The sequence below is a fragment of the Dermacentor albipictus genome, chromosome 4 (genome assembly GCF_038994185.2).
Source record: "Dermacentor albipictus isolate Rhodes 1998 colony chromosome 4, USDA_Dalb.pri_finalv2, whole genome shotgun sequence".
In the NCBI taxonomy this organism is placed as follows: domain Eukaryota; kingdom Metazoa; phylum Arthropoda; class Arachnida; order Ixodida; family Ixodidae; genus Dermacentor; species Dermacentor albipictus.
Window position 1 is genome coordinate 139,241,615 of NC_091824.1, and position 12,329 is coordinate 139,253,943.

The 12,329-nt window shown below is 44.8% G+C and overlaps 1 protein-coding gene across 2 annotated transcripts in view; it reads left to right on the forward strand.

The window, feature by feature from the left end:
* LOC135895765 (uncharacterized) overlaps positions 1–9,365 on the forward strand; it is a 34,419-nt gene extending 25,054 nt beyond the window's left edge. The window contains exons 11-18 of one of the 2 annotated variants that reach the window (XM_065423923.2): positions 47–247; positions 325–525; positions 603–802; positions 880–1,080; positions 1,158–1,352; positions 4,841–5,038; positions 5,114–5,314; positions 5,393–9,360. In XM_065423923.2, the coding sequence (XP_065279995.1) occupies positions 47–247; positions 325–525; positions 603–699 (499 nt within the window). In that variant the 3' untranslated portion in view covers positions 700–802; positions 880–1,080; positions 1,158–1,352; ... (1 more) ...; positions 5,114–5,314; positions 5,393–9,360. Of the gene's footprint in view, positions 1–46; positions 248–324; positions 526–602; positions 803–879; positions 1,081–1,157; positions 1,353–4,840; positions 5,039–5,113; positions 5,315–5,392 lie in introns of both variants that reach the window. The other variant, XM_065423920.2, reaches the window with a different exon arrangement.
* The last annotated feature ends 2,964 nt before the right edge of the window (positions 9,366–12,329 follow it).

Consider the following 12,329-nt stretch of genomic DNA (forward strand, 5'->3'; position numbering starts at 1 on the left):
GGCTGTGTCCTCCAGTGTTTAATAAATTCACACTGTGTCGTTACAGGTTCTGCACTCCTGTTTTCAATTCTGGTCCACAAGCATACACAGCGCACTCTCGCACTACTCTACGGCCTGCGCTCCAAAAAGATTACTTGGGGCAAGAGCATCACCTGTTCCAGGAGAGACTGCTGTTGCTTCTGCATTCCCTTGCCAGTGGCGTCCTGCTGGTAGACTGGTCTCGTCTCTTTGCCCTGCACTACTACTGGTAAATGTCCTTTACACGGTACTCATATTACGGCTGTGTCCTCCAGTGTTTAACAAATTCGCACTGTGCCCATACAGCTTCTGCACTCCTGTTTTCAATTGTGGTCCACAAGCGTACCCAGCGCGTTCTCGCACGACTCTACGGTCTGCGCTCCAAAAAAATTACTTGGGGCATGAGCATCACCTGTTCCAGGAGCGACTGCTATTGCTTCTACATTCCCTCTCCATTGGTGTCCTGCTGGTAGACTGGGCTCGTTTCCTCGCCCTGCACTACCCCTGGTAATTGTCGTTTACACGGGACTCGTATTACGGCTGTGCCCTCCACTGTTTAACAAATATGCACTGTGTCGTTACAGGTTCTGCATTCCTGTTTTCAACTGCGGTCCTCAAGCGTACCCAGCGTGCCCCTGCACTGCTCTACAGTCTGCGCTACAAAAGATTACTTCAGGCTAGAGCATCACCTGTTCCAGAAGCGCCTGCTGTTGCATCTGCATGCCCTTTCAGTGGCGGCTGTGCTGGAAGGCTGGACTTGTCTCCTCGCCCTGCACTACTCCTGGTAATTGTCGTTTACACGGTACTCATATTACGGCTGTGTCCTCCAGTGTTTAACAAATTCGCACTGTGTCGTTACAGCTTCTGCACTCCTGTTTTCAATTGTGGTCCACAAGCGTACCCAGCGCGCTCTCGCACGACTCTACAATCTGCGCTCCAAAAAAATTACTTGGGGCATGAGCATCACCTGTTCCAGGAGCGACTGCTATTGCTTCTACATTCCCTCGCCATTGGCATCCTGCTGGTAGACTGGTCTCGTTTCCTCGCCCTGCACTACTCCTGGTAATTGTCGTTTACACGGGACTCGTATTACGGCTGTGCCCTCCACTGTTTAACAAATTCGCACTGTGTCGTTACAGGTTCTGCATTCCTGTTTTCAACTGCGGTCCTCAAGCGTACCCAGCGTGCCCCAGCACTGCTCTATGGTCTGCGCTCCAAAAAATTACTTCGGCCACGAGCATCACCTGTTCCAGGAGCGACTGCTGTTGCTTCTGCATGCCCTTCCAGTGGCGGCCGTGCTGGAAGGCTGGTTGTTTCTTCGCCCTGCACTACCGGTAAATATCGTTTGCTTGGGAATCGTACTACGGCTGTGTCAATGAGAATTTATTGTGACAAGTTGGGCTACATTACAAGCATTTAGTATGCAGGAAGAGGCCCCATAGTCAGACTGTGTCGGGACCTTCTGTATAAGAACAGTTACGATAGTTGAGATCTCAAAGCAACAGTAGCATATAATGTAGTATACAAGAACAGGAAATGAACATTGACAGAGCAAAAATAGAGAATTGATTTCAAATAAAGAGGTTTAGCTTATCTCATGGTAGCAAGAATGGTATGGGAATAAAATACCGGCAGTTTATCTACAAGAACAAAAACAAAAGAAAAAAACGGACAAGAAACGGTTACAGAAAATTTTCTCATTAGCCTATCAATAATAAATGCATTTTCAGTTCATTTTTGAATTAGTGTAACGATCTTGCGCTTTTCATAATGAGAGCAAGTGTTCCATACTCATATGGAAGAATTCTACGGTTTGTTTACCGTAGTTAGTGCGGGTTCTTGGTGAAAGAAATGTTGTTTAACGCGAATCTGGTGGTAGTATGAATTGTCAGGTTAGGTGGTCAAAATGTGATCGATGGTAGCTCATTATGTAGAAATCTGTAGAAAATATACCTAGGTTGCACTTAGTGAGCCCAGAAATAGTAAGGATGTTATTCTCGTGTAGTAAGGAAGTGGCATTAGAAAAGCGTGAACTATAAGTAATTATGAAGGCTTGGATCTCAACTGTGTGTAGAGACGCAATACGAGTATTATAGGTGGTTCCCCAACATATTACACCATAAGTAGTATGAGAGTGGACGAAAGAGTGGTAAAGTGAGAGCAATGTGGTGCGTGTGAAGCAAGCGCGTGCTTTAATCAAGATGCGTATACCGTAGGCTATTTTCTTTTTTGTGAGCAATGATTGATACTTCAGGTTGCAATCAAGGAGAATGTCAAGGAAAGATGAACATCAACTTGGATGAAGGCAGTGGGACCAAAACTGATAGGTGTTAATGGAAGCTGTTTCGGAGCCAGGGTGAAACTTTGCCAGATTTAAAATAAAGTCGTTTTCATCCATTCATTCGCTGATGTGAGAATACAAATTTAGTCTTAGTTGCATAATAGATAACATGTTAACATTACACCACCTTAGAATGTTTTCTAAGCCAGCGTTGAGCTTATTAACGAGAGATCAGATCTTTATGAAAAGTGAATATTGTGATATCAGTGCACAGAATGCATTTTGTCGAAGACAATTAGGTAAATCATTAACATAAACTAAGAACAGAAGTGGCCCCAAGATGGAGCCCTGGGGCACACCGATGTTAATAGATCGCTGTCGAGAATAAGCGCTGGAAACGGGAACAACTTGAACCCGGTTATATAAGTAGCATTTTAGTAGCGAAAGGGCCGGACCGTAAATGCCAATAGTTCCGAGCTTAGAGAATAGGAAATTTTGATTTATGCTATCAAATGCTTGCGTTAGATCTATGAAAACTGAGGCGGTGAGAAATTCCTCGTCGATAATTTTCTAGTTGTCCGTAAGATGAATAAAGTGCCAGCTCTGTGGAATACCCATGGTGAAAACCGAACTGGCATGTAGAGGATATGAAATTTAGATATTTCTTTAGCTACATTTCAATTAGTTCTTCAATAACTATACCAAAGAACGGCAGAATGCAAATAGGTCTTTAGTTGTGCAATAATGAGCTATCGCCTGTTTAAAGAGACTGCGCTAACATTGCCACGATTCAGTTCAGAAGGAAATAAACCAATCTTGAAGAACAAATGATCAATAAATGAAAATGTCTGAAATTAGGTGTGCAATTAATGTTAGCAGGGTGGACCTCATAAATTCCAGCAGGTGATTTATAACAGCAGCTATTTCTTCTGGCGTTGTAGGAAATAAAAAGAATGAATGAGGTAGACGGTTCATGTTCATCTGTGCAGGAGTAGGGGAATGTTAAGAAACTACTAAAAGCCTCAACAGGGGAATCGAGCTCTAATTTGGTTGAAATACAATCGTTTTAGCTGATTTTATTTTACAATTAAGAGTGTTACGGGAGCTTTTATGTCGGGCACGTAGGTTCGTGTTATATTGTTGCCTATTAGTTTTCCTATATAAATTACCCCGTTTGCGTATTTCTAATTGCTGTGAGAGCCGTGGATTGTGAGATAATGACATTAGTTTTGCATTTCTTTTTGGATGGGAACTTTCGGAAGTATGATGTAAGTAGTGAAAAAAATTTCGGAAATGCTTTCTTTGGGTCGTTTAGTGATTTAATTTCAGACCAATTTGTACTTGCAACAGTAATGAAGCCGTCTTTGTAAAGAACATCTTTAATGTGTGAAAGTGGGTAAGTTCGCACATTAGAATTGAAACATAATGATCACTGATGTCGATGTGCAAAACTTTTGCCTCTGGTGAATGAATCAGGTTATAACATGCATGATCAATAAGTGCACCTATACCATAAGAGACTTCGCGTGTGGGAACGTCAATTAAGCAACCGTATTCGTAGCTATGGAATACACTACTGTATTCAATTTACTCGAGACATCACAAATTTGTATTAATGCTTATATCACCTATTCTAACATACTTGTTTTCTAGTGATACAATGTGTAAAATATGATTGAGATTGTTACAGAATTCATCGACTGACGATGAAGGATAACGGTAAATGCAGCCAAATATGAAATTCTAGCTATCTTGAGCAAGAAAGCAGTTACTGAATTCAATCCAAACAGATTCGCACCTACTGACGGTTAAGGATAGATTATGTTTCCAATAAGCAATATTAGAAGAAACATATATGGCAGCACCACCGTGATTAGTCGCCAATCAGTTGCAGTATTCCACTTTATAATTAGGGAAGCAATAGAAATTTGTCGTTAAATAAGCAGGTTCAGCAATGGCAATTAGTGAAAACGGACTAGTTAGCGTTGCCAGCAAATTATCGATAGCGTCGAAGTGTTTATGAAGACTCTTAGCATTAAAATGAATGATGGAATGAAATCCGTTTAAGAATTGATTTCATTTCAGTATAGAAGCCATTTTTATTGTCAGTTCGTTAAACAATGATGCCTAGTCTAATTTAGTTAGATCGTATTCGTCACGCATACGCAGAACTTTGCTTTTAGTAGTCTTACTAGCCTTAATTAGGCAGTTGCCCGTCCAAGGGAACATCCAGTTTCTTTATTCAAGGTTAGAGCCTTAAACAAGAGAGCCTTGTTAGATGGGGTCAGATGCTCATTCACAAAAATGGGAGCGTTGGAAGAGCCGGAAAATCCAATGTTCATAAGACAACGTTTGGCTTTACGCGCTTTCTAACAAAGTCGCATTTCTTCGTTCTAGGATGGAAACGAGCGATGTTCTTATTCTTGTCATTAGATCTGGTGGGAACGCGATGAACAATGTCCAGATTGCTAGGCGATACGGGACAGCCAATTCTGTCCCTTACCTCCTCCAGTGTTAAACAAATAAGCACCGTCATTACAGGTTCGGCACACATGTATTCAACTGCTGTCCACAAGCGCGCCCAGCGTGCTCTTGCACGACTCTGCGGCCTGCGCTTCAAAGGATTACTTCGGCCACGAGCATCACCTGTTCCAAGAGCGACTACTACGGCTTCTACATTTTCGCCAGTGGCGTCCTGCTGGCAGACTGGACTTGTCTCATCGCCCTGCACTACTACTGGTAAATGTCCTTTACACGGGACTCGTATTACGACTGTGTCATCTAGTGTTTACCAAATAAGCACTGTCGTTACAGGTTCTGCACTCCTGTTTTCGACTCCGGTGGGTGCCTAGCACGCTCCTGCACATCGACTCTCAGATCTGCGCACCAAAAGAGATTGCTTCGGGCACCAGCATCACCAGTTCCATGAGCGACTGCTATTGCTTCTACGTTCTCTCGCCGACGGCGTCCTGCTGGCAGACTGGACTTAGCCTGGTGCCCTTGCACCTCATTGTGGTAAGTATCGCGTACACACGACTGTACTGCGCCAGCGTGTTTTACGAATGGCCAACAAACAGGGCTTGTTCATTTCAGGTTCCCAGTTTTTGCTGTCGCTTTTTGCGCACGAGAAATATTCCAGCACGCTCATTTACAAGAACATTCCTGGCCTTGCCTCACGAGCAACCATCTTCACCCCGATCGTCCTGCCGCGTCCTCTATACAACAAGCTTCCTAATGAACTCGTGAACGCGTCGCACGCCTGTCTTGGCGGTGTCCTGCACTGTGTTGACGGCGTGTTCATTCTCTGAAGGACTTCGTGTCGTCACCATCCCGCGAGCGTCCATCGGATGTGCTTCTACAGTTCGCTGTTGCCTTTTTTCCGCAAGCATATTTAATAAGGTCATTGTAGCAAACTTTTTTTTTCTTTTTTTTGTAGCAAACATTGCTCGGCGAATGGATGCCGATTCTAGGAATCTGGTTAATACGAAGCAGAACATAAAGGTCTGGTTACGTGGACACCACTCGGTCCTTAATAAGGACTGTCAATGTTTTCATGAGCCAATCTGTAAATTTTTGGTGGCGAGAGTAATGGACATTCATTGACATTGTGCGCTTTTATAGTAGCACGTTGTGTGTGTGTGTGTGTGTGTGGATGTGTGTGTGGATGTGTGTGTGGATGTGTGTGTGTGGATGTGTGTGTGTGTGTGTGTGGATGTGTGTGTCCTACTCTGTGCTCCATTCTTTTGTTTCGGTCGAGAACGTATGACATGAGCTCCACTACTACGTGGCGCATTTCGAATTCTTCATGTTTTTGGTGGTAGCATTTCCAGCGTTACAGTTGCTTCACTTTTCCGGGTTCATTCCCGTTGAAAGGTTGATGGTTTAGTGTCGTCTATGGATATCTGCTTTTGGATTGGTCGAACCGCTGGTTTCTTTGGCTTTGGTCCTTGGGTTGACCTCTGTGCTCGTTTCAACATTCAGCGGATTTGTTCTGGCATCTCTCTCGTGTCAGAAACAGTCTTCACACATACTAGGTTCTTCCACGTCGCTCATCACCGACTCGAAAAGAATAACACGCCACTACAAAAGGACACAATGTTAATGAATGGGAAAGGGGAGGGTGGTTACTCTCGCCAACAAAAATTTCCTGATTTGTTCATAATGACGTCCATCTTTAAGGCTGATTGGTGGTAAATGTCACCGGGCTCGCTGTTCCTAGTTTTTTTTTTTTTGTCCTTGGCTAATCAAATGCCGTTATGGATCTACATGGTCCAACTTGTGTATTACCTGTCGTTTGTTTATCGAACAGTGCTACCCGCTGTCACCGCTTGTTCACCATATATACTGCGCTGTAGTATATTTTGTCCACAACTATCGCGTACTCTGCAAGATCGGTAGGCATGCTGAAGTGCCATATGGCACCCTTCAGGCGGCTGTGCCCTCGTTGCCTGCTGACTGTAGTTCAGATTACGCACGCTTGTGTACTTTAATCCCGAAATTGCACCGCGTGAGCCATTGTCACAGCTGCTTCGAAGGGGCTACATGTACTCCCCTTACGCCAAGTCGTGTGTGAACACGTCTAGACAACTGACGTGCACGAGCACGCTCAAAGAAATCTTCATAAAATGTCCGCTTTACTTGTAATTTTATTTAGTGTTGAAGTTAATTAAGTTTACCAGTTTCGCCACGTAATTCTTTTCTGTACGCTGTTAGTCTCCATTGCTCTTCGAATGCATCTCAATGAGTTTGCATTGAATAGTGTTTGAATTTGCGCATGCTACATTTGTCAATTGTCCTAATCTCGATATAAGGAAGCACACTTGATTTATTGCGAATTACTTTCATTGTTCTCAACCTGTAATAACCTTACTTCGGCATTACTTCATAACAAAAATGAGCACTGTCCTTGGTAAATGGTTACGTGTGCCGCATTACTTTGCCTATTTTTTTGTCGCTGCTTTCATCCGTTGTGATTTTAAAAAAAAGTCGGGCAACCACGCATGCGCGAATGTGCTCACTCAAATGCATTTTTCTTAAAGGGACACTGAAGGCAGATAAGTCGACGTGGACTGTTTAACCATCATTATATAAGCCTCGCAACGCTTGTTTCGTGCCAAGTAAAGACTTAGTTTACGAGAAAATTGCATCTGAAGGGCCTGAATACCTGTTTCGAAATTGGAGTCTCCTGCCACCGAACCCGGGGAGTGGTGACGTTGCATACACCATTGATACCCTTTCCTGCCGTCGGGGAGTAAAACGGCGCCCAACGGACGGCAGTAACGAGCCACGACAGATTGGCGGATTCGCCGCTGCAGCTGCTTCAAGTGGCGTAGACCGTTCGGGCATCCCGCGACATCACATGCAAGCTGAATTCTAAGCTACTTGCAGTTTGTGCGAGTATCGCGATCCGGCATAACCAGCGCAGCACTACGCGATAACTAATGAAACGCGAAGCCATGGGTGGCACGGAGTCGAGTGAAAACGAAGTCTTTCGACCGACCGCGTCGTTGTCCGGGTTATGTCAATGAGGCGTTTTTAAAAAAGTGATATAGGACTGGACAAACAGGATTTTATTTCGTCTTGTAATACAATGCAAGGACATTTTGTGGAGCGAGTGGCTGAGTACTACTGACAGAATTTAACTGAGGAGTGCTTTCGTCATCGGGCAAATATACTTCTCTAATGATGTCCGGCATTTGCCTCAATTTCTCAATTATTAAGGCTCTGTTCGCGATAATATTCACGCCTTAGATGTTCCCGAACCCTAATCTATGACTTTAGCTCGACTTGATATTTGCCTTTAGTGTCCCTTTAACCTCGAACATACACACAGCGCAATGTCGCGTTACTGTAGGAATTGTCTTTTCATTTTCCATCTTCTGTTACACTACAGTCCTGCGATTGCGCAACACGATGCTCGAAATGAGATTACGATAGGACCAGTGTGGAGATTTGGACTTCTTGATATGCGTCCGTCGGGGTTGCTTAGTAGCTATGGTGTGAGGCTGCTAAGCACGAGGTATCGCTATCAAATCCCGGCCACGGCGGCCGCATTTCGATGGGCCTGAAATGCGAAAACACCCGTGTACTGCGATTTAGGTGTACATTAAAGCATCCCAGGTGATCCAAATTTCCGGAGTCTCCTACTGTGTCGTGCATCATCAGATAGGGGTTTTCGCACGTAAAACCTCATAATTTTTTTTTAATGTGTCATCTTGGAGGCTTTTCTTTGTTTTTGCATAATGCAACTGGTACGTCGACGCAGAGAAATGGCACACCCACACAGCACTCAATAGTTCACAATATGACATCGATGCGCGAAGTCACTGCACATTGAGGTCATATTGGAGAATGTGACGTGGTATATATAGATCGTCGTCTAGAAATGTGTTGGCGTACCTTCTGTGCGTTTCGCATCTAACTTACGCGCTTTCTTGTTTAGTGAAAACAAATGTCGGAAGCGTTTTTTCCCATCTCTCCGCGAAGGCGCTCTACAACGCTTACCCATTTCAGACAAGTTATACAGCTTGAAGCCATTTGAACTTTAATGTATGCGAAGAAGTCTGTTACTGCGCCTTGACTTGTGCTGTTATTTCCAGTTTATTAATCTAGGAAAACTGTTAGTTGCATTTTTATACGTCGAAGTATCGTGAAGCTGAGAAATTATTTGTGCTATGTAAATTTCGGTATGTATTTGAAATGTGTTCCTGTACAAATGCATAAATGTATGTTAATGCACTGTATATATGCTCCTGTTTGCAGCACCTGTGACTAAGTACAGTAGAGTAGTATTGAGTCGCTTTTAATTCCCTATAAAAAATCGTGTTTTGCGCTGGTTGTACTGAGTATGCATTGCATTAAACTTCACCTTGCCCAAATCATCTGTCAAAATAAAACCCTCTTATTCTTGTTGCCCGTCTCACTAACCCCGTGTAGTGAAAACACTGCCGTGCCAGCCAACCGTAATGGCACATCCGCTGTCTGCAACTGGTCGAGGGACACCGACTGAATGGGAGCATCACTGGGAGCCATTCAGAGTATAGGAAGACTGGATTTCTATGAACTCTCTTCGTTCTCCACCTTTCCGTTGCGTTCCTTGCAAAAACAGAATGCTGACGTTTCAGGACACTAACCCATGGTAGAGTGCATAAGCGCGACTGAACGAAGACTTGGAAATAAATAAACTTCAAGAACTTTGTGATGCCTTGCGTCTCGTATCATATAGAGGAAATTGAGCTAATTCTGTGTCACAAAACGGCCTACGTAATGTCACCACTCTAATAACAGCACCTCTAATATTACCACTTTGACTTTCCAAATACGCAGCTCACACAGGTAACATCCGTCACATGCTGGTAAACATCAAGGAACGTCTTTAAGTACACCAAGAACCGTATAACGTCTCGCAAACACGGAGAGGTGCAGCCTGTCTCCTAGCATGCCTATTTACCCCGAAGTATTTTTCACTGTCAACGGGCCGTGGCTTTGCGCATGCGAAGTCATGCCTTGTGTGTATCATTTATCTCGCTCCTACAGTGCACACGCACCGAACCCCCCCCCCCCTTTTTTTTGAGACTCCCACTATAACATATCTAAGCAATTAAACTTCTCTCAACGCGTCGCCACCCATGCGCAGACGACGCAGGCTATGTTACAGCGTCGTCCGTCAGGCGTCTTCCCACAGGCTGTCCTGCCACTATTTAGCATATCACGATCGCGATACGCGCGAGGTGACCCGGGATGGACATTTCAGCAACGCACTCTCCCAGCCGATTCTTATTCGCTTTCCCGCGACACCCGCGAAGGAGAGCAAATGGCAGGAGAGCAGAAACGTCCACTTCATCAATGTGAGCCACAGCGCGAGCTACTGGGGGCGTGGGCTTGTTCACGCGTGCTGCGGTGAAGGAAATAGAGATGCCACTGTAGAGTAGGCGAGATTAAGACAATCGTGAAGGAGTTAATATTCAGGCCGCCCTAGTACGAAATTTTGAAATTTGTTCGCATCAGTCCAGTGCTCGGAAACAGCTGTAGCCGTACACAATGAGGTGAGCTACTCTAGCTAACACTTAGTCTTTCTTCCTTTCTTTATTCTACCTCAAGTGCCCTTGTGTTTGGGTATGATTTGATGTGTGGGCTTTTAGAAACAGTGGATGATTTCTTCGGTTTCTTAAAATCATCGCGACTGGAGTGGTGCACGGCGTCGGCGGTTAAGTGCTTCCAGTCGATTGCTGTTGTGACAAAGGACTTTGCGAGCGCCGCAGCCCGCACAGGTGGGAGATGCACGGCTGCGAGTTGTTTCGTACAACTTGGAGAGAATGCGGCTGGCGAACTTCACGGACGGTGACGGGCATGTCACTCGAAGTGCCACGTCGTTGTCTGCAGGGGAATTTAGAGAGGAGTAATTATTTGGGATACGTCGGTAAACGACTTTTCTGTGCTACTAAAAGGGTAAGTATGTTTCTCAGGTCTAATGACGAAAGTGTCCAGACAAAAAATATTAATTTCCATTCTATTTCTATGCTTCAGTCTCCTCAGATGGGTGGTTGGTAGGGCCACTTAGCTCTACCAGTAGTATTATATTCGTTCTTTTCGCCGTAGGTTTTTCTGGCGAGGTACTTTGATTGGTAGACGAACAGTACCTTTCATACAGTACAGCGCCTTTCAGAGGTGTAGCTGGAGAAGGGCGGGGCACAACGGATGCGTGCTCTCCTCTCCCCTACCCCCCCCCCCGCAAAAGGTTCTGCGTAACCTGGCATAAAGCTCCTCGTAAAACGCCCGCCTACCCCTCCAAAATTGAGTCACTTTAGCATACGCCAAAGAGGGTGAAGGCGCTCGATTAAATTGACACTCTCATTCGCGTGCGTTGAGACTTATTACTTGTTTTCTCCCTCCTAATGCGAGTGCGAGTGCCTTATTTGACGCTACCTTAACATCATCTTCAGCCTGGTTACGCCCACTGCAGGGCAAAGGCCTCTCCAATACTTCTCCAACTACCCCGGTCACGTACTAATTGAGGCCATGTTGTCCCTGCAAACTTCTTAATCTCATCCGCCCACCTAACTTTCTGCCGCCCCCTGCTACGCTTCCCTTCCCTTAGAATCCAGTCTCTAACCCTTAATGGCCATCGGTTATCCTCCGTCCTCATTACATGTCCTGGCCATGCCCATTTCTTTTTCTTGATTTCAACTAAGATGTCATTAACTCGCGTTTGTTCCCTCACCCAATCTGCTCTTTTCTTATCCCTTAACATTACACCCATCATTCCTTCCATAGCTCGTTGCGTCGTCCTCAATTTAAGAACCCTTTTCGTATATAAGCCTCCAGGTTTCTGCCCCATACGTGAGTACCGGCAAGAAACAGCTGTTATACACTTTTCTCTTGAGGGATAGTGACAACCTGCTGTTCATGATTTGAGAATGCCTGCCAAACGCACCCCAGCCCATTCTTATTCTTCTGGTTATTTCAGTCTCATGATCCGTATCCGTGGTCACTACGTGCCTTAAGTAGATGTATTCCCTTACCACTTCCAGTGCCTCGCTGCCTATCGTAATCAGCTGTTCTCTTCCGAGACTGTTAAGCATTACTTTAGTTTTCTGCAGATTAATTTTCAGACCCAACCTTCTGCTTTGCCTCTGCAGATCAGTGAGCATGCATCACTGAACTACAAGCGACCTTGGACGATACGAAGGTTTACCTCGCGGACACGGTTCTCAAGCGGTCTACGAGTAAATAGGAGCTGTTACATTAAAGACCCTCAACCAGCTACCCTTGGTATTATACTCGAATAATGGGCAGAAAATTCCTAGAGTCTACTCAGTTAAGATCCTAGGCCTGCTCATAGACGCGAGGGGCTGTAATGCCAGAACAGTCGCCCACGTTACAGCCAAGACGGCGAATATGTTGCGGTTAATTGCTAGGGTGTCCAACAGAAAGAAGGAATTAGGTGAAGACAACCTCCTTCGAATGTACAACGCGTTTCTCATGAGCCATATTAACTATGTGGCGTCAGTTCTAGTATGGACAAAAACGG